Source organism: Stegostoma tigrinum, chromosome 4 (genome assembly GCF_030684315.1).
Source record: "Stegostoma tigrinum isolate sSteTig4 chromosome 4, sSteTig4.hap1, whole genome shotgun sequence".
NCBI classification, from domain to species: Eukaryota; Metazoa; Chordata; class Chondrichthyes; order Orectolobiformes; family Stegostomatidae; genus Stegostoma; species Stegostoma tigrinum.
Window position 1 is genome coordinate 80,105,274 of NC_081357.1, and position 26,524 is coordinate 80,131,797.

The following is a 26,524-nucleotide window of genomic DNA, read 5'->3' on the forward strand; positions in this document are numbered from 1 at the left end:
AGTACTTCGAGGCAAGTGGCAGTCACGAAAAGTGCTATATAAATGCAAATGCTTTTCTTCTTTTACCACAGTACCCATTTGAGTCAGCAGGACTTTCAGAAGGCTTTCAGTGAGGTACCACAAAAGACGCTAGCATGTAAAATAAAACACATGGGATTGGGTTAGTGTATTGACATGGATAGAGAACTGTTTGGCAGATAGGAAACGAACATAGGAAGTGACTAGTGGGGGACCACTGGGATCAGTGCTTGACCCTAGCTATTCACAATGTAAACTAGTGATTTAGACGAGGGAACTAAATGTCATACCTACAAGTGTGCAGACGCTCCAAAGCTGGGTGGGAGGGTGAACTGCAATGAGGATATAGAAATGTTTCAGGGAGATTTAGATAAATTGAATGGGTGAGCAAGTTGTGGCAGATGTGATGTAATGTGGATAAATGTGAGGTTATCAATTTTGGTAGTAACAGTAATAAGGCAGGTTATTATCTGAATGGAGAGAGAGAATGAGAAAGGGGAAGTCCTTGTGCATTTGTATATCAGTCACTGAAAGTAAGCATACAAGTGCAGCATGCAGTGAAGAAGGCAAATAGTACGGTGGCCTTTATAGTGAGAGTAGAGCATAGGAGCGGGAATGTGTTACTACGATCATACAGGGTTTGGTGAGACCACACCTGGAGCACTGTGTCAGATTTGGTCTCCTTATCTAAGCATGGATTTTCCAGCTGCGGAGGGAGTGTAATGAAGGTTCACCAAACTGTTTCTGTGGGGTGGCAGCACTGATAAATGAAGAAAGACTGCATCAGTTAGGACAATATTCAAAACAGTTTAGAAGAGCGTGGGGGAGGTCTCATAGAAGCCTATAAAATTCTAACAGGGTAAATGCAGGAGAGATGTTCCTGATGCCTGGGGAGTCCACAACCAGAGGTTAAAATCCAAGGATATGGGCAGCCAGTAGGAGAAGTTGACTACACAAAAGGTGAAATCCACAGTAAGTCTCTCCCTACACAGCCCAACATTTTGAGAACATGGGAAGTAAGATATTCTGAACTGAAATTTGTGTAAAATTAGAAATATTTTTGTGCTGCAATTATGCAAGACAATTAAATACATGAACTGAATTGGGCCATTTGTCACATTGAATCAGTTCCACCATTTGTTCATGGCTGACATGTTTCTCAACCTCATTCTCCGGCCTTCTCCTCATAACCTTCAACCCCCTTACCAATAAAGAACTTATCTCTGGCTTAAATATACTCAATGACTTGGTCTCCATAGCCTTCTGTGGCATTGAGTTTCACAGATTGTTACCCTCTGGCTGAGGAAATTCCTAATCCTTTTAGTTCATAGTGTCATCCCTTCACTCTGAGACTCTGCCGTCAGGTCCTAATCTTTCCTATTAATGGAAACATCTTCTCTACATTCCCTTTATACAGGCCTCTCAGTAATCTTCCAGTTTCAATGTGATACACCCCATCCTTCCAAACTCCAAGTACAGACCCAAAGTCCTCAACCGCTCCTCATATGATAAGTTCTTCATCCTTGGGATCATTCTTCTAAACCTCCTCTGGAATCTCTTCAAGGCCAGCACATCTTTCCCTAGAACTGGCCCTCCAAACTGCTCAATATTCCAAATACAGCCTGACCAGCTTTATACAGCCTCAGCAGTACATTCCTGCTCTTATATTCTATCCTAACTGCCAACTAAACTTGAATGTTAACATTGAGAGAATCCTGAAATATGATTCCCAAGGTCCTTTGTGCTTCGGATTTCCTAAAACTTTCCTCATTTAGAAAATAGTCTATATGCCTCTAATTCTTCCTACCGTACAGCATAACCTCACATCTACCCACGTTGTATTCCATCTGCCAATTCCTTGCTTGCTCGCCTAGGCTATCCAAGTCCTTCTGCGACCTCCCAGTTTGCTCAAAACTACCTGTCCCAGAATCTACCTTTGTTTGATCTGCTAACTTAGCAACAATAGTCTAAGTTCCTTTGTCCAGGTCACTGAGGCATAACGTGAATAATTGTGGTCCCAATACTAACCCATGCAGAACTCCATCAGTCACCGGCTGCCATCCTGAAAAATACTCCATTATCCCTTTTCTTTGCCTTCTGCCAGTCAGCCAATCTTCTATCCATGCCAGTACCTTGCCTCTAACACAATGGGCCCTTAGCTGCCTTCTATACAGCACCTTGTCAAAGGCCTTTCGGAAATACAAACAGATCTCGTCCACTGGTTCTACTTTGCCTAACTTGCTTGTTACATCCTCAAAGAATTCTAACAGATTGCATAATCTCTCTGTTACCTTTTATATCAGACAATAGGGGAGACTATCAAGGCTGTACAAGGGAGAACACCTTGGAGGGTTCATCAAGCCTGGCTATATGGATTGAGCTCAGGATTAGGAAGTGTGCAACCTCTTTGATGAGATTGTACCGTGTGCCTCCCAATAGCCAGCAGGTGACAGAGGAAGAGATATGAGGACAGTTTATAGAAAAATGTAAAACCAATACAATTGACATGGGGTGGGACTTTAAGTTCCCCTATATTAGTTGGAATCTCTTAGTGGCAGGGTCTGGAAGCACTTAGTGGCAGAGTTGTAGATGTGGAGGAATTTATAAAGTATGTCCAGAGCATTTTTCTTAAACAATATGTAAAATGTCCAAATAGGGAAGGGGTCACACTACAACTGGTACTGGGGAATGAGCCCAGCCAGATGTTTGAAGATTCAGTGGGGAAGCACTTTGGGAACAGTAACCATAATTCTATTTTAAATTACTTATGGATAAATACAAGAATAAGCCTCAGGTGAAAGTATTAAATTAGAGTAAGGCTAACTACCATAATATTAGGCAGGAACTGGGGAACGCAGACTCAGGGTAGCTGTTTGAGTGTTAATACACATCTGGCATGTGGGAATCTTTTAAAAGACCTGTCGATTAGAGTTCATGACCCAGCATGTTCATATGAAATCAAAGGATAAGGATGGCAAATTCGGGAACCTTGGATGACAAAAGAAATTGAAAGCTTAGTCAAAAAGAAAAAGGAGACATGAATAAGATTTAGGTTTCGCTTGAGGAATACAAAGGTAGAGAAAAGAACTCTAACAAGGAATTAGAAGGGCTAAAAAGGTGCTATCAAATGTCTTTGGCAGACAGAAACAAGGAAAATCTCAAAACGTTTCATACATATATAACGAACAAAAGAGTAGATAGAGAAAGTGAATGGCCGCTCAAGGACAAAGAAGGCGTGCAGCTACAGAAAGAGGGTGAGGTCCTTAACAAGTACTTTGCATTGGTAGTCAGAAAGAGAAGAATGTACTGGATGGTGAGCCTCAGGAGGGGGTATGTTAAAAATCTTGGGCATGTCAATATAAAAAAGATGATATTGGGAGTTTTTGAAACACATTAAGATTGACAAACCCCCAGCACTTTTGGGATCCATCCCAGAATCCTGAGGGAGAAAGGTGAGGAAATTGCTTGGGCCTTGTACAAAAATCTTTGCATCCTCTTTAGTTACAGGAGACGTCCCACTGAACTGGACAACTATCAACATTGTTCTTTTATTAAGAAGGACGGCGTAGATAATTCAGGAAATTCCAGGCCAGTGGGTCTTACATAAGTAGTAGGGAAATTACAGGAGAAGATTCTTAGGGATAGGAGTTACTGACATTTGAAAAAATATGGATAGATCAGCAATAGGCAGCATGATTTTGTGCAGGCAAGATCATGTCTCACAAACTTGATTGAGTTTTTTGAGAAAGTAGGAAAGATGATTGATGATAGCAGGGCAGTAAATGTTAACCATATGGACTTTAGCAGAGATAACAAGGTGTAGAGTTGGATGAACACAGCAGGCCAAGCAGCATCATAGAAGCAGGAAGGCTGACGTTTCGGGCCTAGACCCTTCAGACTTTAGCAGGGCCTTTGACAAAGTCCTGCATGGCAGGCTGATGTAAAAGGCAAAGTCACATAGGATCCGCAGTGAGCTGATAAAATGTATACAGACCAGTATCTGTGACCAGTGGTGCTCAGCAGGGATCAGTGCTGGGACCTTTATTATTGGTAATATATTTAAATGATTTGGAGTAGAACATAGGTGATCTGATTAGTAGGTTTATGGATGACACAAAGACGGAGGGACTGGGAGGATCGCCACAGGATACAGCAGAATATTGATTGATTAGGCGTTTGGGCAGAGAAATGTAGATGGCGTTTAATTTAGAAAATATGAGGTGATGCATATTGGGAGATCTAATACAACAGGGAATTATACAGTAAGTGCTATAGTCCTACAGATGAATGTAGGCATATAGTTCTACACTTCCCTTAAAGTGGCCACACAAGTGAATAAGTCAGTTAAAAAGGCATATGACATGCTTGTATTTATCAATCCGGGCACACAGAGTAAAAATTGCCAAGTCATGTTGCAGCAAGTTGTACAGAACTTTAGTTAGGCCACATTTGGAATACAGTGTACAGTTCTGGTCACCACACTACCAGAAGGCTTTGGAGAAGGTACAGAAACAGTTTACCAGGATATTGCCTGGTTTGAAAGGTGTTAGCTATGAGGAAAGATTGGAAAAACTTGGTTTGTTTACACCTGAACATTAAAAGGATGAGGGGCAACTTGATATAATTTTATAAAATTAAGAGAGGAATGGAAAGAATGGATAATCAGAGTCTTTTTCCCAGGGTAGAAATGTCAATTACTAGGGGATACGGGTTCAAAGTAGAAGGGGGCTAAGTTTAAAAGAGATGTGATAGGCAGGTTTTTTTTCACAAAGACGGCGCTAAGTACTTGGAATGCATTGCCAGAGGTGGTGGTGGAGGCAGATATAACAACAACTTTTAAGAGGCAACTTGACAGATATATGAACAGGCAGAGAATAGAGGGATGCAAACAGAGTGGACATAAGATGTTTTTAGTTTAGAAAGACATCATGTGTTGGTCTAGTCTTGGTTGGCTAAAGGGCTTATTCCTGCATGATTCTGTCCTTTGATCTTAGACACCTAACCTACTTTCTATGCTCACTCCCATTACATGAAAATGTATCTGGCTGAGGAACTAAAATTCCAGACCATTAGCTCTTGGTTAAATCATTCATTGATTTAAAAATTTTCATCCTTGCTCTCGTCCCGAACCTCCTTCAATATACGTTCATTCATCATTTTAATTGATCCGACTTTAGTGACCAAGCTCTCCATGCCAAGGGCCAAACTGCTGGAACAAATTCAGAAATTGCTTGAAAAACTCAGGTCTGGTTGCATCGGTGAAAAGAAAGCGGAGCTGATGTTTCAGATCCAGGGACACTATTTCAGAATATGTTCTGATTTCCAGCATGCACAGTTCTTTGATCTTTTGCTTAGCTTCTGGAATTCTGTTCTGAAACCTCTTCAAATCTTTCCTTCTAAAGAGACACTTCTAAAAACAAAAAACTCTTACAATGTTCTTTTATGCTACTGGCTAGCTTACCTACATTTTTCACTTCTCCCCCTTATTTTTTTTTTAATTATCCTCGGCTGCTTTTTAAAAGCTTACCAATTTTCTACACTAGGATCTGCAACAGAGTATTACAAATTCACTTTCTGTACAACTTAAACATAATTAGTAGGAGACTCAGTGCATTAGCCTTCAGAAATGAAAGACAAAGAGTCCACACTATTTACTACCCTGTCCATTTTACACGAGCACAGAATCAAACAGTGTAGCCATTTAATATAACTTCCCATTCATTTGAAAAATTTGGTATTATGTAGCATTGAACTTTGAAGACATTTATTTATCTATTCTTGGGAATATAAAGAAGATATAAAAAGAAGGGGCAGATATGAAGAAAATGACATAGTATGGAGTTGGAAAGTTTATCTTTCGGGCCAAGGCCCTTCTTCAGAAGGAGTTTTCTGTTCCTTTGATGCTGCCTGGCTCGCTGTGTTCCTCCAGCTCCACATTGTTACCTCTGACTCCAGCATCTGCAGTTCTTACTATCTCTGGCAGATATCAAGAAGTTGATTTCAACCAAATTGTATACTCCTAATTTAAGCATTTATAACATTTCTAGCCCTTGATATATATGGAATTTCTTGAATAAAACATAGGTAGTAAGGAGGCTACAATTGTATGACACTACCAGTCCTAGACTGAGGTTGTAGAGGGATTTGGAATGCTCCCCGCATGATATCTGCGGTCATGCATGTGTTTATACTTCTCACTCACTTGGTAAATGTCTCGTGTCTTGAGAGCACAAGTGGAATACTGACATTTCCAAAGCATTTCTTAACAACTAAATCAAATTCCCAAAGGCGGAATGAATCCTGGGACACTTGTTAAACATAGCTTAATAATGAACTGGAGTAACATCTTGTATCTAGTTCAAGAGCTGATAAATTTCCTTCTGGGGTTCACAGTACTGCATATTAGAGGCAAAACGCTTTTTGCATTTCTGTGAATTGGATCACCACATATCTAATTTCAGGATTTATACATTTTAGATGTATACTTTCAGTTTGGGTTTGAAGTTATTAAATGCAAGATGAATGTAAACTATAAGTCAGTCTAGTAAATGTATATTTTCTCTTCTTGTGCTTACTTAGTAAACAAGTAAGAGGCATCAAGAACTTATTATCAAGAATCATCATAGAATCATACACTTCAGAAGACGATCTTCAGCCCATCATGTCTGTATCACCAAAACCAACCTGCTACCTACATTAGTCCCACTTTTCCACACTAAGCCCATAGCTTTGAATATTATAATACAATTTGGAGCCGGAGAAACACAGCAGGCCAGGCAGCATTAGAGGAACAGGAAAGTTGACGCTTTGGGTTGAGACTCTTCTTCAGAGATGGGCTTTGACAGCAGTAGGAGGTGAAGAGGTCGAGGAAGGGTAGGAGGCGATGGAGTGGTGTCCAGGAGGATTGGGCGCAGTGGAGGTGGGAGAAAGGGTCTGGTGAGGGTGGGTTAGAATCACAGTTACAGAAATTGGTGCGGAGGTGGCAGAAAACATGTCTGACGTTCAAACGTGAACGGAATTTCAATTCATCTGCACATTTTGTCGCATAAACCATTAGCTTGGGAGGATCTTTGAAACAGGACATTTATATCTTAAACTGGAACCTCTTGGAAGCAGGCAAAGGGAGGTAAGCTGCCAAAATGTTTAACGCAGCTGTAGATTGGAAGCAAAGGCCGATCAAAGGTAACTCCAAGTTGGAGTCACCAAGCAAGAAAGTAATGATACTCAAAATTCACTAGGGCTATCTACCATCAAGAGATGTTCAAAAGTAGTTGGAAGGTTTCTTAGTCCATAGCTAGTGCGAAGACCTCAGGAAATGTAATATCTCTGAGAACAATAGGAACACCGAGGAGAATTTAAGTAAATTCTCAAAAGCTGTGGCACACATTGATTTAAACCCAAGAGGTGAAGGAACAATCTACATCCTGTAATGGATAGTGGAACTCTTGAGTGAAATAAAGTAAACAGGGAGTGACCCACTGAAACTTTCAGACTTAAATAACAAGTTTATGAAAGATATAGCATACAGTGAGCAATTCTTGTACAGTGGAAGTTTTGGTTTAAAACATGACACATTGCAGAGTAAATATTTCAATTAATAATTGGAAGTCCAAATTTTATTTTTAAAAGTTAATGATATCCATAGAGATAACGGATAATTTACCACAAGAACATTTATATATAACAATTATTCTACCCTTATGTACCTTTATTGTCCCACTTATGCATCAAACCTAAGTATGTTGATACTATCCATTTGATTCATTATTAGCCTTGATTGAAAAAATGCAGTAAACTACTGAAAATACCTTTCCTTCAGCCAATCCAAAAACAATTGCTTGATCTGCTGGCCAGATTAGACATGTAACAGCACTCTGAAAGTAAAACAAAAGTTTTTATAATATGCAAAGCAATAATAAATTTACTGTTTGAGGACTTCACTGCTCATCATACCAAATTGTCAAAAAAGCTAACAGATTGCCACAGTTCAGCATGAACTGCTGTTAGAAGATTAAGAAGTTATTGAGTTTCTGTTAAACCTGTTGGACGTGCATTGTCAAGAATACTGAGCTTGGTTATGTTCACAGATGCTGAAACAAAATTCCAAACTACAGATCTGGACCGGAAATGTTAACTCTGTTTTCTCTCTACACCTGCTGAGTTTTTCCAGCAATGTCTATTTTTGTTTCTGATTGCCAGCATTCGCGGTTCTTTGGGTATTTCTGTTTTGAAAAAAGTCATCCAGTTTTTTGCAGTTTTAACAGTTTCTGCTGTTCCCATTTGCAGTGGATTGTTTGGATGGTTGGGTTTATTACGAATGCTTGGCAAAGTTTTGAAAGCTTTGGGAGCGCTGGTATTTGCAAAGAACTGCAAAGATAGTTTGATTAGCAGTTCAAAAGTTTATTGAAGGATGATTGGTCTTTAATATAGATAGTGAAAAAAATATTTTTTGCACAACATATTGACCACTTGAGGGGATTTGATATTTTTTTAAATGACTTCTTTGAATGAGTATTTTTCAGAGCTGTACTAGATTTTTTTTGTCATATCCGATTTCAAAGAAATGGCTCCTGAGCCCTGCCCAACAGGGATACTATTGAAAAATTATAAATGATACATGTAGTCATGAAGGGGGAATGGGGTGGCTGATTATTTTTATTTGATTTATTTTTGTCACATGTACCTAAGTCCAGTGAAAAGTTTTGTTTTGCATAAAAAACAGGCAGCTCATAACATACAAAGATCATAGGATTATTGAACAGAGCAAGGAATACAAAGTTATAGCTGCAAAAGGAGGTGCACAATAAGCAAGATCAACATTAGATTTGAAATTCGAGAGGTCCACTCATAAGCCTAATAACAGCAGGGAAGAAATTGTTCTTGAACCTGTTGGTCACTGTGCTTAAAGCTTTTGTATACTCTGCCTGACGGAAAAGGTTGAAAGAGATTATAACTGGGGTGGGAGGGGTCTTTGATGATGTTGGCCATTTTTGCAAGGCAACAAGAAGTGTAAATGGAGTCAATGAATGGCAGGCCTCCTCGCATGATGGACTGGGCTGTGTTCACAACTTTCAGTAGTTTCTTACAGTCCTGGGCAGAGCAGTTGGCCTACCAAATCATGATGCATTCAGAGTGAATGCTTTCTCCGGAGTATCTATAAAAGTTGGTGAGAGTCCTTATGGGCATGCCGAATTTCCTTAGTCTCCTGAGAAGAAGAGGTGTGGTTGTGCCTTCTCAGCCATCACATCATTGTGAGTTATCCAGGACTAATTATTAGTGGTCATCACTCCTAGGAACTTGATACTCTTGTCTATCTCCACCTCAGCTCCATTGATGTAGATAGGAGTGTGCCCTTCTCCTTGCTTTCTGAGGCTGATGCTCAGCTCCTTAGGCTTATTGGCATTGAGGGAGAGATTGTTATCTTTGCACCATGTCACCACGCACTCTCTTTCCCATATTGCCTCATCATTGCTTGATTTCCAGCCTACAACAGTGATGTCATCAGCAAACTTGCAAATGGAGTTTAGACAAAATTTGGCCACACAGTCATGAGTGTATAGGAAATACAGTAAGCGGTTGAGTACACAACCTTACAGGGCACCACTGTTGAGGATTATCACGGAGAGGTGTTGTTGCCTGTCTTCACCGATCACTGCCTATGGCTCAGAAAGTCAAGGATTCAGTTGCAGGGGGTGGAGCAGTGACCCAGGTCTCCAAGTTATGGAATTAGTTTGGTTGGGATTACAGTGTTGAAGGCGGAACTGTAGTCAGGAAGGAGAAGCCAGACACAGGTAACCTTATTATCCAGATGTTTCAGAGATGAGGGTAGGGCTAGGGAGATGACATTTGCTGTGGACCTGTTGCACCAGTTGGCAAATTGCAAGGGATCGAGATAGGCTGGGAGGCTATAATTGGTCAGAACCATGACTAACCTCTCAGAGGACTTCATAAATATGGAGGTCAGAGCCACAAGGCGGTAGTTTTTTTTAGATTAGATTCCCTACAGTGTGGAAACAGGCCCTTCAGCCCAACAAGTCCACACCGCCCCTTGCAGCATCCCACCCAGACTCATCCCCCTAGAACCCACACACACCCCTGAACACTATGGACAATTTAGCATGGCCAATCCTTCTAGTCAGCGCATCTTTGGACTGCGGGAGCACCCAGAGGAAACCCACGCAGACACGGTGAGAATGTGCAAACTCCACACAGACAGTTACCCGAGGCTGGAATCGAACCCGGGTACCTGGTGCTGTGAGCCTGCAGTGCTAACCACTGAGCCACTGTGCCGCCCCAACCACTGAGCCACTGTGCCGCCCCAGCCAATGAGCCGCCCCATGCATGTTGCACGTGTTTTGATTTGATTTATTGCAGTCACATGTACCTCAGTACAGTGAAAAACTTTGCTTGAGAGCAGTACAGGCAGATCATAGCAAGCAAGGACATACAGATCATAGAGTGCTTAGACAGAGTGAGGTGTATAAGTCACACTATACAGGAGGTATGGGAAGGAAGATCAACATTTTTTTTGATACTGGAATAATGGCATCCTTCTTGAAACAGCTGGGGACTTCAGATTGTAGCAAAGATTGGTTAAAGATGTCAGCAAATACTCCTGCCAGCTAGTCCACACAGGGTCTGATGGCACAGCCAGAGACTCAATCTGTGCCAATTGCTTTCTGTGGGTTCACTCTCAAGAAGGCTGATCTGACGTCTACTGCAGAGACTGAGGGAGCAGGTGCATCCGAGGCTGCCAGAGCAGGTGACGCTATTTCATCGACCTGCTGTTCAAACCAAGCTTAAAATGCATCAAACACATCAGGGAGGGATGTACTTTTGTTTGCTATTCTGTCCTGCTTCATTTTGTAGCCCTTTATATTGTATAAGCTTTGCCACAGATGGTTGATGTCTTTGTGGTTAGTTTGGATCTCTAACTTAGTTCAGTATTGCCCCTTGGCATCTCTAATGGTCTTCTGGAAGTCGTATCTGGATTTCCCGTAAATGTTCAGATTGTCTAACTTGAACACTGCACAACTGGTCTTTAGTAGGCAATGGATTTCCTGGTTCATCCATGGTTTCCAGTTGGGGTACATTCGGATTGACTTCTTTGGCACGCAGTCCTCAACACACTTGCTAATGAAATTTGTGATGACCTTGGCATACTCGTCTGGGTTGGCTGGTGAGTTCTTCAATACGGACCAGTCCACCAATTTCAAGCAGTCCCGCAGAAGCTCTTTTACTGCCATAGACCAGCAATGTAATACTTTCTGTACTGAGACATGTTTCAACTTCTGCTTGTAAGCTAGGAGGAAGAACATAGCATCGTGATCTGATTTTCCAAAATGCAAACAGGATATGGTGCTGTAGACATCTCTGGGGTTGGAGTTCGGGTCTGTTTTCTGGCTGATCAGTCCTCCTCGGATGTATAGCAATGGTCAAGGATGTTCGGTCTCCTGGCTGGATAGGAGACCTGTTGATGATATTTCAGTATCACCTCTTGAGTTCAGCCTGGGTGAAGTCACGGGGGATATGATAAATACAGCCTCGTGGTATGCCACCTCAAGTGCATTTGTAGCAGTGTAAATTTCATCCAGAGAACTCTTCACTTCCACACAAGGTGGTTTGTAGACAGCTTTCAGGATGGCGGAGGAAACTTGTGCATTAAGTAGTAGGGATGGCATTTCACTGTTAGATATTCTGGGTCCGTGAAGCAGTAACTCACCAGGTCACCATGTCTGAGCAGTGGGAAGTGTTGGTTAGGAGGCAAACTCCACTGTCCCCTGCTTTACCCGAGGACACTGTGCAGTCCATGCAATATACGGAGAATTCCTCAGATTGTAAGGCATAGTCAGGTTGAGCAAGAGGGTGCTATGTCTCTGTAAACAGAGCACACAGCAGTCTCTCAATTCCTTCTGGAAGGCAGGTCTAGCTTTAAATGATCAATTTTGTTCTCAATGGCTTAGATGTTTGCCAGGAGTACAGTAGGGAGGGCATCTTGAAAATATGTTATTTCAGTCTCACCTGCAGGCCAGCACATATGTCTTCCATGCTTCCTGGTAAGGTGGCTCCTTCTGGTCGATTCCAGATATCGGTGATGCAAGTCTGATGTTTTCTGAAGGTAAATGTATACTCCCAATGGGTCCTGGGTATGGGGTTGCAGCCGCAGTCTCTCCTGGGAGCCTTGGAGTTGGTTCCGTCGGACCTCCACATTGTCTGGTTGGCTTACCATCGGTTATTGTTCCTGGGCTTGATCAGGCCTCAATGGAGTCGGATTGCTGCAGGCGCTGGTTTCCTTCCGGGTCAGGTTGCACTTCCTTGGGTTGGGAGTCATTGCAGGGTCGGAGTTCAGGCTTGGGCTGGTTGGGCCTCATCAAGGTTGGGTTGCTGCGGGGTTGGAGTTCGGGTCTGGGCTGATCAGTCCTCCTGGGGTCAAGTTGCTGCAGGGGCAAGTTTCATTCCAGGGCTGCTCAGGCCTTTTCAATGCCGGCTCACTGGAGGGGCGGTTTTGTTCCACATTGGGTCATTGTGGGGTCAGAGTTCAGGCCTTGGTTCTTGATCTCCTCATGGTTGGTAAGGTTAGGCCTACGGGAAGCCTTTAAGTTTGCTCTAGGCTTGCGAATGCAGCATCTGTAATACTTGGGTAGGCTGGAAATATATGAGGTGGCACGTGGGATGATGAGACAAACAGGGGTTTGACAATCTGATGTTCATCATTAGAACAGAGCTGACGCCCCAGTAAGTGGACGTAGGTGTTCCAGCACACCAGCCAAACCATCAAATGGTCTCCACTGCCACCTCAGGCCTGCCTCAAAGGGCATCCTCCAACTTCCCCTGAATGAAAATATGGTGGGTGCCAAGACAGATATGCCAAGTCAGCAAATTTCTGGATAAGACCTTCAGCTTTTTCCATGAAAATCTGGCTCAACATAAAACTGGCATAGAGAAAGATGGCTGAAAAGACGGTATGAGGTAGTGTGAGGAGGAGGGTTTCAAGTTCGTGGGGAACTGGAGCTGATTCTGAGGGAGGTGGGACCTGCACAAACTGGACAGATTATGCCTGGGTAGGAACAGGACTGATGTCCTTGGGGAGGTATTGGTAGAGTGGTTGTGGTGGGTTTAAACTATTATGGCAGGGGAACTGGAGAAGTAGTCTATTTCTAATCTTTGTAACCTTAGATATTCCACCAAATCATCCAATCCCATGTGTTACAAACATAGATCAAATTATAGCACATTTTAAAAATTTTGTTCTTTCCAAACAGTATCTGATTGAATTTGTGCAATGCCCTTTATAGTGTCTTAACGTAAATGGCATACAACTGCAGTCATACTAGGGTTTTATCAGGAATAATCTTTGCCTCCAACTGTGGGCTTAAGCCCCATTCCAGAGGTTTGATTACAGATTCTAGTTCTGAAACTACAAATAAATGATTAGGAAATATTTTACCATCTGTTAATGACTGGTTATTCACATCACTACATGTGTTAATGTTTTTAAGTGTAATAAATAGATGATGGGCTATTAATTTTTGAAGAACATATAAATATACAGGGAGCACCTGAAACACTAAGGGTTGAAAAGAGTGGTTGGTGTAAATGGTCAATAAAACATATTGACAAATAAAATAATGTTTTTTTTCTCCTAACCAACTGACTTGAATCCAAACTGATATCATCATTTGAATTATTAAATCAAAATCCCACCTGCACCATAATGTATATGGAATAAAGACCTAATGTCACTATATATAAGCAAATCACAGGGACTTTCTTATACCTGTGCCAACACCTCCCTAATACAACATCAAAAGCAACAGGTTATCTGATCGTCCTTCTGATTCTTGTTTGAGAAATATTGATATGTGCAAAATTGTTTCTTCCCCACACAATATTAAAATGATAACACTTCAGAAGTTTTTCTTTCAGTTGTGAAGTATTTTGTGCTTACCCATGCTTGTGAACAAAACACTATACAAATGTCATCTGCTCCCCAACTCTTTAACATTTCTATTCCTTGTCTATTCCAATAAAGCTTCTTCAATGACCATAACCATTTGACATGCTGTGTTTAATAGCTTGCGAACCTAATGCCTCAATCCCTTTGCTCTTTCACATTACCCAAAAGTTCTCTATTTCAAAGTACACTTGACATTTCTTTTAAAATAAAAATGTACTACCTCCCAACTACTGACTTTGAATCCCATCTCTGACTTTTTTGCTCATTCCACCATATTACCTATACTTCCTCACACCTTTCCTTGATTCTCAGGATTATTGGTCATGCCTCTGCAATTTTGTATTCCAGTCTCTCTGGCCCCGTATCCAAAACACTGCTGAATAAAATCATCAACAATATGTACAGAACAGAACCCTTTGAAACATTGTTATCTATTTCCATGCAGTTTAGGAGCCTCCATATAATTCTACTCATTGTATTCTCCTTCCAGTCTGTCTTACCTCAATTCACTCTCTCTCCATTAATGCGATACTCATTTAAATCTTCAAATAGTTTCCTCTGAAATATGCTGCCAGTTCTTTTTAAAAAGCTTAGTAAATTCTGTTATCCTTCTATGCTAGTTTGTTGGTTTCCAGGAGAGGAGCTGAAGAAAATTGCAGGAAGCTCTGTTGTCGGCAAACATAGAATCACAGAACCCTATAGAGTGGTGACAGGCCATTTGGCCCATCTAGTCCACACCTACCCTCTGAAGAGCAGATCATTCTGACCCACCCTTCTACTCTATCCCCATAACCCTGCATTTCTGATGGCCAATTCTCACATCTCTCAACAGTATGGACAATTTAACATGGCCAATCCACATAATCTGTACACCTTTGAAATGATGTGGAGGTGCCGGCGTCGGACTGTGGTAGACAAGGTCAGAAATCACATGACGCCAAGTTATAGTCCAACAGGTTTACTTGAAAACACAAGCTTTCTAAGCCTCACTCACTAACACCTGAAGGAGGAGTGAGGCTACAAAAGCTTGTGTTTTCAAATAAACCTGTTGAACTATAACCTGGTATCATGTGATTTCCATCTATGGAATGTGGGAAGAAACTGGAGTACCTGGAAGAAACCTATGCATGCACGAGGAGAACTGCACACAGACAGACACTGAAGGCTGGAATCAAACCTGGGTCCCTTGCACTATAAGGCAACATTGCTAACCACTGAGCCACAATACCGTCCTTTTACTGAATATGCCAAGGATGAACTTTGTAAAAATATGGCTTCACAGCATGTTTCTAGAGAACCATCTCACAGTATACACATAATTTTACATCACACCTCGATTATGAAGAATATCATATTTACATTCCTTCTGCCCATTCTCTGATGTCACCTCCAGTCCACAGGGATAATCACTGGTAGTTTCACCAGTCTACCTGAGCTCTCCTGAAGGAGGTAGAGAACTCGAGTTCCCATGTTTTCTTTCAAACTCTGTCGGGCAGAACGAGATTTGTCAGATGATACCAGCTCATCATTCAGGCTGTCTTTCGGGTGTCCTGGCAAACTGATCAACCCTGTGTAAGGTTTCCTTCAATGAAGAAACCAGTGCACTTCTGTTTCATCTTACGAATCTGTTTTCAGTTTCTATGAGGTAGGACTATAGATATATTGTTTTCTCGAGGAACTGGCCTTAATTATTTTGATCATGAATCAGCGAACTATTGTCAAGCAAATTTTACCATCCTGAAATTTGACAGCTTCTACTAAATATTTTCCCTCCATATTAATGCAAAGCTTTCATTTGTAATAAAAGAAGCCAAAAGTACTTAAACAGACTGGTTTCTGATTACTAGGGTTTATTCTACCCCATTTTTGAAAACACGATAAATTGTTTCTCCAGTCTTCTGCCATAAGTCAACTCTCAACCAAACCCCAAAGTTCTAATTTCTACAGATGTTGCTGTCTTATCCTCACCTGTCAAGTTGTGGACAGCTTTTTAAAACTGCATAAATTAAATTTTAAGTTTGTCACAGTTTAACTCTGGAGGATGGGCAGCTGATTGGATGTTGGTTTTAGTAGAAAAGAACTCAAGTAAACCACAAAAGTTGGGGTAGCATAGAAGGAGGAACAAAATCTCAAAGCAGGAATACAAAGAAGATTCCAATTTTGACCAATTCTGTCAAAAGATTCTGAGAAATGAACTGTTTTCCTTTTCTTCTCAGCAAAGCTGAAATAAATCACTTCTGACAACAGTATACATTTGGTCTAATTTTCACCGACAGCAGGAGAAGTGGCAATGGCGCACTGGTCATGTGCTTTATACCCTACTCACCCTCGTTTACTCAAGCACAGTTTATAGTGCTTCCGAACAACTACTGCCAACTGCATTGAAAATTAACCCCATAGAATTTTACATGCTTGTGTAAAGGTCATAAAATGTTTCAATTTAAACCTAGTATGCATACAATTTTTGTAAAATGTGTGTCAAGGCAAATTTGAATCATACAATGTGTTCTTAAAATGGTTTTGGGCTAGGATTTCTAATACAGGTTATTAGTAATTAGGGATGACTAAGAAAAGAGACATCTTGATAACTGCGTTATCCATTTACTCTACCATGGTTTCGGATTTTGTCTTTGTCCTCTTAGTGGGGTCCTTCAATTTCAGATTCAAATGTAATTTAATTGCATGAAAAGAATAAGATTCTAACTTGTGATATGCAAACTTGTTACTTTAACCAGGTAATAATTTTATTACTGCAAATGCGTAAAATAGGGATTCATCATCCCATGGATTATCAATTTTATCCACAGTTTTGTTGACCAAGACAGATTAGGAAAGTTCAGCACTCAGTTTGTGCTAAAATCACTGGCCTCAAATGAGGTGTCACTGAGGGCTGCTAAATATTGGTATCCACAAACATGGTCGAAAAGAAAATTCTACTAAAATTCCTAGTCCACATACTATATCCTGGCTGTTGCTTTACTCAGCAAAAAAAAATTCATGAAATGCATGACAATTTTTACTTAAGGGAAGAAAACAAGGAAAACTGAAGACCGAAACAGAAGAATTTGATTCCATCATTGCTTTTGGTTCAAATACAACACAGGAAAACAGGTACATTGGCAGAAAATGAGGAATAATTTCAGATATCAAAGAAGCCGCCGCGTCATTTATAATAGCAAAATCACTTACCGTCTGTACAAACTTGTTACAGATAACTTTTTTATCACCCCTAAAAAAAAATCCAAAATAATCAGTGTGGTAGTGTAAGTAAAATGGCAATAACACTGTTGATCTAATTCAGCCTTCTGTTTTAAAGTAATATACTTGTAAAGTTATTTCAAACAATAAAAATACCTAAACCCTGAACTGATGGTGACAGCATGGTGATAGCATGGTAATGTTGAGTTATTCTGCTGACTGTGCTGCTGCTGAGCTACCCACTTCTTGCTGTTAAGCCAGCAAAAGTTCAAACTCACAATTATAGACAAATATATTATCTGTCTTTAAGGACTGGAGGAGAAGAATGAGAAGCTCATTGGAATTGTCACAATGCATCTGTCAAAAGACATTTACAAGAAAATAAAGAGGGAAGGTTTAGTATTTGAACACCTGAATCAGACAGCACAACAGCAACATGGCTCATTAGTGGAACATAGAAACATAGAACTGCCATTGGAAACTTTTTTTAAATGTGCGACCACATGACATGCAATGCAAAGATTTACTAGGCAGGCAAGTTGTAGCAGGACATGCAGAATTTTCATCATCCAGTCTCAGGAATTGTCTGTTTTTAGCTGACTAAACCATGAAATCGTCCCTGAACATATAGTGCCTCGTTTGGCTCTGCAGGCCCAACATACATGGATTACGAAAAAGGTAAAATGTAACTTGTGCAGATTTTCCAACAGATGTGAACATAATGCAAGTTTGTATGCAAGTTCATTAGAAACAAATGCACAAAACACAGAACTTACCATTCCTCTCCAATTTTATACACATATATAATACTGTCTGTCTGTCCAACTGCTATTTTGGTGGAATCTGGAGAAAATGCCATGCCTCTGACCATATAACTTTTCTTGCCATACTGAAAAACATAGTTGTTTTAAATAAATAATTTGCAATTATCAATGTGTACAAAACATAAATATGTATTTTGGAGAATTACAGAGATGACTGCTGATAAGCATACTGAAAAAGTGACTTCACAAGTAAAACTAAACAAACACGCTTTGCATGCAGACGCCCAACTCACGCGTCTAAACAGGGTGCATTTCAGGGCCCATTTCTTGTTTTCTTAGTATTTATTAACTTTGAACCTATTTGGATGCTCACAAAGTCTCTGCATTGCCTTTTTAATGTGTTGCCAACTCTTTCAGAACTGAGAGGCTCACCTTACTTCTGCTGCTCTTTTTAGAGCAGAAACAAAATATCTCGTGTACTCCAGCAATGTTCAGTCAAGGAGGTAACATGTTGCTGTATGGCACCTTGCTACATCAATGTCATACCTGCAATCTGTGCCAGCAGCTAATGCATCCATCCTCATCTAAATCATAAATACAGTATGAAAAATGGTTACCTGGAGCAATCTTGACCATATTGTTCAACATAACCAATTAATCCTAACAATAGCTGTGAAGAAAAAGTAATATCAAGCAAAAGAACATGGGACTGGGATATCACAGCAATTACAGAGACATGGCTCAGGGATTGACAGGACTTGCAGCTTAATGTTTCAGGGTATAGGTGTATACAGGAAGGATTGAAAGGGAGCTGAGAGAGGGGGCTGGGGCAGGAAAATAACATTTTTGATTAAGGGTAACATTACAGCTGTGTTCAGGGAGGATATTCCTGGGAATACGTCCAGGGAGGTTATTTGTTGGAACTGAGAAATAAGAAAGCAATGATCACCTTATTGAGATTGTACTTTACATAGCCTAAATTGTCAGTGGGAAATTCAGAAACAAATTTATAAGCACATCTCGGTTATCTGTAAGAATAAAAGGGTAGTTATGGTAGGGAATGTTAACTTTCCAAACATAGACTGGGGCTGCCATCGTGTTAAGGACTTGGATGGAGAGGAATTTGTTCAGTGTGTACAAGAAAATTTTCTGATTCGTTATGTGGATGTACCTACTAGGGAAGGTGCAAACCTTAACCTACTCTTGGGAAATAAGGCAGAACACGTGACTGAGGTGTCAGTGGGGGAACGCTTTGGGGCCAGTGACCACGATTCCATTAATTTTAAAATAACGACGGAAAAGGATAGACCGGATCTACAAGTTAAAGTTTTAAATTGCAGGAAGGCCAAGTTTGACGATATTAGGCAAGAACTTTCAAAAGTTGATTGGGAGCCGATGTCCACAGGTAAAGGGACAGCTGGTAAACAGAGAGCCTTCACCAGATAACAAGAGACCAGAGACAGTATGTTCCCATTAGGATGAAAGGCAAGGCTGGTAGGTGTAGGGAATGATGGGTGACGACAGAAATTAAGGTTTTGGTCAAGAATACGAAGGAAGCATACGAAGGAAGCATGTGAGAGATAACGGGAACTGCAGATGCTGGAGAATCCAAGACAACAAAATGTGAGGCTGGATGAACACAGCAGGCCAAGCAGCATCTCAGGAGCACAAAGAGCTCTCTGATGAAGGGTCTAGGCCCGAAACGTCAGCTTTTGTGCTCCTGAGATGCTGTTTGGCCTGCTGTGTTCATCCAGCCTCACATTTTGTTGTCGAAGGAAGCATGTGTCAGGTATAGACCACAGAAATCAAGCGATTCCCTACAACAGCAAAAAAGCAGTGGGAGTATACTTGAAAATCAAGGGGGCAAATGAAACGTCAGCTTTCCTGCTCCACTGATGCTGCTTGGCCTGTTGTGTTCATCCAACTCGACACCTTGTTATCTTAAGGCAAAAGGGGACATGTGATAGCTTTGGCAAAAAAGGTTAAGGAGAATCCAAAGAGATTCTTGTGCATGGAAAATTGTATCTCACTAAGTTGATTGAGTTTTTTGAAGAAATAGCAAAGAGGATTGATGAGGGCAGAGCTGTGGATATGATCTTCAGTAAGGAATTCCTTATGGTAGACTGGTTAGCGAGGTTAGATTACACAGAACACCAGGAGAACTAGCTATTTGGCTATGGAACAGGCTCAATGGTAGAAGACAGAGGGTGGTGGTGGAGGGTTGCTTTTCAGACTGGAGGTCTGTGACCAGCAGTGTGCCACAGGGATCGGTGCTGGGTCCACTGCATTTCTTCATTTACATAAATGATTTGGATGTGAACATAGGAGGTACAGTTAGTAAGACTGCAGATGACACCAAACGTGGAGGTGTAGTGGACAGCAAAGAAGCTTACCTCAGAGTAAAACAGGATCTTGATCCGGTGGGCCAATGGACTGGAGTGCAAGATGGAGTTTAATTTGGATAATTGTGAGATGCTGCATTTTGGAAAGGCAAATCAGGGCAGGGTTTGTACACTTAATGGTAAGGTCCTGGAGAGTATTGCGGAACAAAGAAATCTTGGACTGCAGGTTCATAATTCCTTGACAGTGGAGTCCCAGATAGACAGAGCAGTGAGGAAAGCAATTGGTATGCTTGCTTTTCTGAGTATAGAAGTTGGGAGGCCATGTTGTGGCTACACAGGACAATGGTTAGGCCACTGTTGGAATACTGTGTGCAATTCTGGTCTCCCTACTATAGGAAGGATGCTGTGAAACTTGAAAGGGTTCAGAAAAGATTGACAAGCATGTTGCCAGGGTTGGAGGGTTTGATCCATAGGGAGAGGTTGAATAAACTGTGGCTATTTTCCCTGGAGTGTCGGAGGCTGAGGGATGACCCTGATTAGGTTTATAAGATCATGCGGGGCACGGATAGGGTAAATAGACAAGGTCTTTTTCCCGTGGTGGGGGGGTCCAAAAGTAAAGGGCATAGGTTTAAGGTGAAAGGGGAAAGATTTAAAAGGGACCTAATGGGCAACTTTTTCACAAAGTGGATGATGTGTGTATGGAATCAGCTGGCAGAGGAAGTGGTGGAGGCTGTTACAATTACAACATTTAAAAGGCATCTAGATGGGTATATGAATAGGAAGGGTTTACAGGGATATAGGCCAAATGCTGGCAAATGGGATTGATTTATTTAGGATATCTGGTCTGCAGAGCGAGTTGAATGAAAGAGTCTGTTTCCATGCTGTATATCTCTATAACTCTACATTGTAAATTCACTATCACCTCTCAAAAGTTTAATAGTTTGCACAAAGTCCACGAACTGCTCACCTCACATGAACTCTAAAATGTCCGTACTATTATCCAATACACAACACTGCCTTTCTTGGGTAATGTAGGAGATGGACATGGGGTGACAGTTCTCATCATTGCACCAAATGGCTTTTTACAGCACATGTCTGAAATCAGATCTGATGTCCAAGAACCCTCTGAGGAAGTGTGACCAGACCTGAAACATTAACTCTGATTTTTTTCTTGACAGATGCTGCCAGACCAGCCGAACTTTCAACAACTCCTGTTATTTTTTTCCTGATTTACACCATCCGTAGTTCTTTCGATTTTTAAAATTACTCTCCTGCTGTATCATTGGACAATGGCACATCTTTTGAACATGGTAATTAATATATTTGCCACAGTGTTACTTATAATTATTTCAGAAAATAATTTTTTAACCTTGGCATCAGCAGGTTTAGTAGAGAATTTATCCCTTCTTTCTCCATTTTCGTCATACAGAAGAACAACTCTGTCCACAGTGCAGACTGCAAACTTGCTGTTATTGGGCGCCCATGACATACATGTAACTTTAGCAGCACCATCCTGGGAAGAGGAAAGAAAACTGCAGTTCACAAATTAAGACTGCATTTAAAAGAAGTAATAATTCGATTTAACTTTGCTCTTCCATAATTCATACCATTCACTGAGGGTAGAATGCTCATGTTAACAACCCTCTCTGGCAACCCACCGCATCTGATCAACTTCATATTTATTTTGATGTTCGTTTTGAGCTAGCCGTTTTTAACTATTAACCTGTTTTCAAACGTAAATTTCCAGACCAAATCACTGACTTTCTTTCTCTTTAAACAAGGTTTTGACTTTTACAAGTGCAATACCTGACAATTTGCTGGAAAGTAACAAAATCACATGCACTGTACGTGGCAGTATTCAAAGAAGAGTGTCTACAGAGGAGTGGAAGAATGGTCCCAGGACCAAGATGAGGAAGGTTGGAGTCCCGTAACAAGAGTTTAGAGATCCAAGAAAATTGACTGAGGTGACTGTTGGCTGTGGAAATAGTAAAATAGCATGTTAAGTTCTGGTTGACAGATATGGGTTGTAACAGTATTAGACTTTAATTTAGGCGGCACGATTTAAAAAAATTAATGATACACAAATGTCTCATGGTTTATGAGGAAGAGAGGGGCAGACTACTAGAAGTAATGGATTGGTCAGGTGTGCAGAAAACTGGCAAATAGAATTGAATCCAAGTAATGCTTTGGGAACAGCAAACAAGGCAAGGCATGGTAGGAAGATGTTAAGTATAATTCTTGAAAATTCGCATCACATGTACAGTGAGGGTGGCACGGTGGCTCAGTGGTTAGCCCTGTTGCCTCATAGCGCCAGGGACTCAGGTTCGATTCCAACCTTGGGTGACTCTCTGTGTGGAATTTGCACATTCTTCTCATGTCTGTGTGGGTTCCTCTGGGTGCTCCTGTTTCCTCCAAACATCCGAAGATGTGCAGGCTAGGTGAATCGGCCATGCTAAATTGCCCATAGTGTTCAGGGATGTGTAGATTAGGTGGGTTTATAAGGGACTGGGTCTGAATGGGATGGTCTAGGGGTTGATGTGGACTTGATGGGCCGAAGAGCCTGTTTCCAGACTGTAAGGATTCTTCTATGTAGACTGGTTAGTTAAGAAGGCATTTTAGCACAGTTTCCCTCGTTGCTCAAACCTTTTGAGAATAGGAGTTGAGACATCATGTTGAGGTTGTGCAGGACGTTGGTAAGGCCTCTTCTGGAGTACAGTGTACCATTCTGGTGTGCTCCTGAGATGCTGCTGGGCCTGCCGTGTTCATCCAGCCTCACAGCTTAGTACCATTCTGGTTGCCCTGTTATAGGAAGGATATTATTAAACTGGAGGGTTTAGAAAAGAGATTTGCTAGGGTGTAACCTGGAATAGAGGATTTGAGGTACAAAAATAGCCTGGAAAGACTAGGATTATTTTTTCACTGGAACATTGGAAGTTGAGGGGTGATGTTATTGAGGTTTATAAAATCATGAGGGAATGAGATAAGGTGAATGACAAGGGTCTTTTCCTGACGGGTGGTGGCAGTTGAAAACTACGGGTATATGTTTAAGCTAAGAGGAGAAAGATTTGAGAAGTACAATGAGGGGCAACATTTTTTTCTCCAAGTGGCTTGTGTGAAGAATGAACTACCGGAAAAAATGGAGGACGCAGGTACAGTTACAACATTTAAAACATATTTGGGCAAATTCACAAATAGGAAACGTTTGGAGGGATATGGGCCAAGCACAGACAGGTGGCACTAGTTTAGATTTGGAAAATGGTCAGCATGGGCTGGTTGGACCGAAGGGTCTGTTTCCATGCTGTACAACTCTATGACTTTACGTTGAGAAGCAAAAGATTCTTGGTATGTCTACAGATCTCCAGCAGGTATACAAGGTCATCAGCAAGGCATACAAAATACTTTCCTTTATTAGCCAAGACCCAAGAACAGGGAATGCATGCCAGAACTTCACTGGTTAGACTGCAGCTGAAGTAATGTGTCCAGTTCTGATTACAGGAAGAATGTGAAGGAATGTACAGAGAAGATTAACAAGGATGTCTGGGGCAAAAACAGAAATTGCTGAAAAAAACTCAGCAGATCTGGCAGCATCTGTGCACAAAAAGCAGAGTTAACGTTTCGGATCTGGTGAACCTTTTTCAGAACTGACCGTAGCCAGGAAAAGATTGCTACATATGCTGAAGATGGGGTGAGAGGAGGAGTAAATGATAGACAGAGATGAAGGCCAGAGGTAAAAACAAAACAACAGTTAGACAGACAAGGGGATGGATACAGGTCAGCCTGGGGGCATCAACAGCTGCTAATTGGGATAATAGTAGCTGACAATGGTTGAGGAAGAAGATGGACATTTTAGAGGCCCTCTTATGGAAGCTGGCATCATCAGAACTGGTGCAATAGAGATGCTTTCACCCACCTCCAACACCTTCCCTCTTCCTGGACCTCTCCCTCTAGCCCTTCACCTGTACTCAAGCTCTTCATCAACAACTGACTACGTGATATTGGTCACCTTAATTTCTCTGCACCCCTTAATGTATTCCAATTTATCTCCCTTTGAACTGCATTCCATGCCCTTAGACCTAACCCTGACTTTGTAAACAAGCCTGCCGAAAGGGTGGGCCTGTTGTTGTCCGGTGTAGTGATTTCTACATTGCAGGGCAAAGTATCAGCTTATGGATACTTCCTATCGCACCCAGACCTTGACCCTACACTAAATTCAGTCTATTGTGTCCACGTTGGTCACTAATCTCAATTCATCCTGCCCACTGCTGCTGAATTCACAGTCTCCCAACCTCGTAAAGCCTACTTCTACCTCCTTGCCAAAATCCACCAAAAGGACTGCCTAGGCAGACTCACTGTTTCTGCCTGTTCCTGTCCCACTGAACTCATCTCTTCCTACCTCAACTCGATTTTTTCTGCCCTTGATCAGTAACTTCCCACTTACATCTGAAATTTTACATCGGTTTCAGAATTTCAAGTTTGCTGACTCCAGACACCTCCTCTTCACCAAGGATGAGCATAAAGCTCAGGGCTCTTCATTTCCCTCTAGAAGAAGGTGTGAACCATTCCCATCTACCACCATCTTTCCTCCAGCTGGCGGAACTTGTCTTCACTTCTCTTTTAACTCATCTCACTTTCTTCAGGTCAAAGTGTGGCCATGGCGACCTGCATGGGCTCTAGTTACACCTGTGTCTTTGTGCGATACATGGAACATTTCAGTCCTACTCTGACCACCACCTACAACTCCCTCCAGTACATCGATGATATCATTGGTGCCGCTTCCATCTCTCATCTAGAATTAGAAATGATTATCTATTTCGCTTCCAATTTCTACCCTGCTCTCACCTTCACCTGGCCCATCTTTTCCTCAACATTTTGTTCCCTTTTTTGTTTAATTAATTTGTTCATAGCATGAGGCCATCACTGGCTCAGCTGGCATTTATTGCACATCCCTAATTGAGGTTCAAAGTCAACATTGCTGTGGTTGTCATAAGTAGGCTAGACAAATAATGATAGCAGTTTGCTTCCCTAAAATACATTAATGAACCAGATGGATTTTGTGGACAGTCAACAAATGAAGTCTTGGTCATCATTTTATTGAATTCAAAATGGCAGGATTTGAACTCAGGTCCCTAGAACATTAGCCACTAGTTTCTAGTTTAACAGTCCAGCAATAATATCATAAGACCTTCATCTCCATTTACATTTCTGGGATAGGCAGGCCACCATATCCACTTCAAACGCACTGACTCCCACAGCAGTTACTAGGTCTATACATCCTCACACCTAACTTCCTGTGAAGATTCTTCTCCATTCTCTCTGTTTCTCCGTCTCTGTTGCATTTGTTCCAATGATATCAACTTCTACAAGGGGGCCTCCAAAACATCCACCTTATTTCTCAACCAAGAATTCTCCACCACATGGTTGATGGGGCCCTAGGTTGTGTTCAACTGATCTCCCACACGTGGGCCCTCACACCTTCTCTTCTTCCTACAATAGTATCAGGCTCCAGCTCCTCCTCCTCGTTTACTACCCCACCAGCATCAACACCTAAAGGACCATTAGTTGCCATATCTGCCACCTCTAGCAGGATGCCACTGCCAGGTACATAATCCCCTCCACTCCCTTGTCAGCCTTCCACAGGGACCATTCCCTCCAGGACATTCTGGTCCACTCCTTCATTCCAAACACCTTCCCACATTGACATGGCACCGTCCCATGCAATCATAGAAGGTAAAACATGTGCCCATTTATTTCCTCCTTCGTCATTATCCAACACCCCAGGCACACTGTCCAGGTGAAGCAGTGATTTACCTGCACTTCGCTCAATGTAGTCCATAGTACTGAAAACAAAAACTGCTGGATATCACAGTGGGTCAGGCAGCATCTATGGAGAGACAGCAAGCAAATGTTTCAAGTCTAAATGACTCTTTGTCAGAGCACCACAGTATCTGCTGGTCACAATGTGGTCTCCTCTACAGTGGAAAGGCAAAGCACAGACTTTTACAGAACACCTCTGTTCTTACCGCTTCCTGTTGCCTTTCCGGTTGAACACACCACCATATTTCTTGGCTCACATCTATGTCAAAGGCTTGCTGTAGTACTGAAAGGAAGCTCAGCACAAACTAGAAGAGTAGCATCTCATTTTTCGCTTTGTGACTCTGCAATCTTTGTGATTCAATACTGAGTTCAATAATTTTAGGGCCAGAGAACCTTCTCCCAATTCCTTACCTGAACTCCCACACACCATG

At 41.5% G+C, this 26,524-nt stretch overlaps 1 protein-coding gene across 6 annotated transcripts in view; it reads right to left on the reverse strand.

Moving 5' to 3' along the window:
• ift172 (intraflagellar transport 172) overlaps positions 1-26,524 on the reverse strand; it is a 182,322-nt gene that overhangs the window by 147,376 nt on the left and 8,422 nt on the right. For 2 of the 6 annotated variants that reach the window (XM_048530807.2, XM_059645468.1), the window contains 6 exons: positions 22,923-23,078; positions 22,086-22,254; positions 21,649-21,792; positions 17,950-18,062; positions 17,165-17,204; positions 7,827-7,892 (listed from right to left, as the gene is read on the reverse strand). In XM_048530807.2, coding sequence (XP_048386764.1) covers positions 7,827-7,892; positions 17,165-17,204; positions 17,950-18,062; positions 21,649-21,768 — 339 coding nt within the window. In that variant the 5' untranslated portion in view covers positions 21,769-21,792; positions 22,086-22,254; positions 22,923-23,078. The remainder of the gene's footprint in view (positions 1-7,826; positions 7,893-17,164; positions 17,205-17,949; positions 18,063-21,648; positions 21,793-22,085; positions 22,255-22,922; positions 23,079-26,524) is intronic. The other 4 variants (XR_009445692.1, XM_059645467.1, XM_059645469.1 and 1 more) reach the window with 3 other exon arrangements.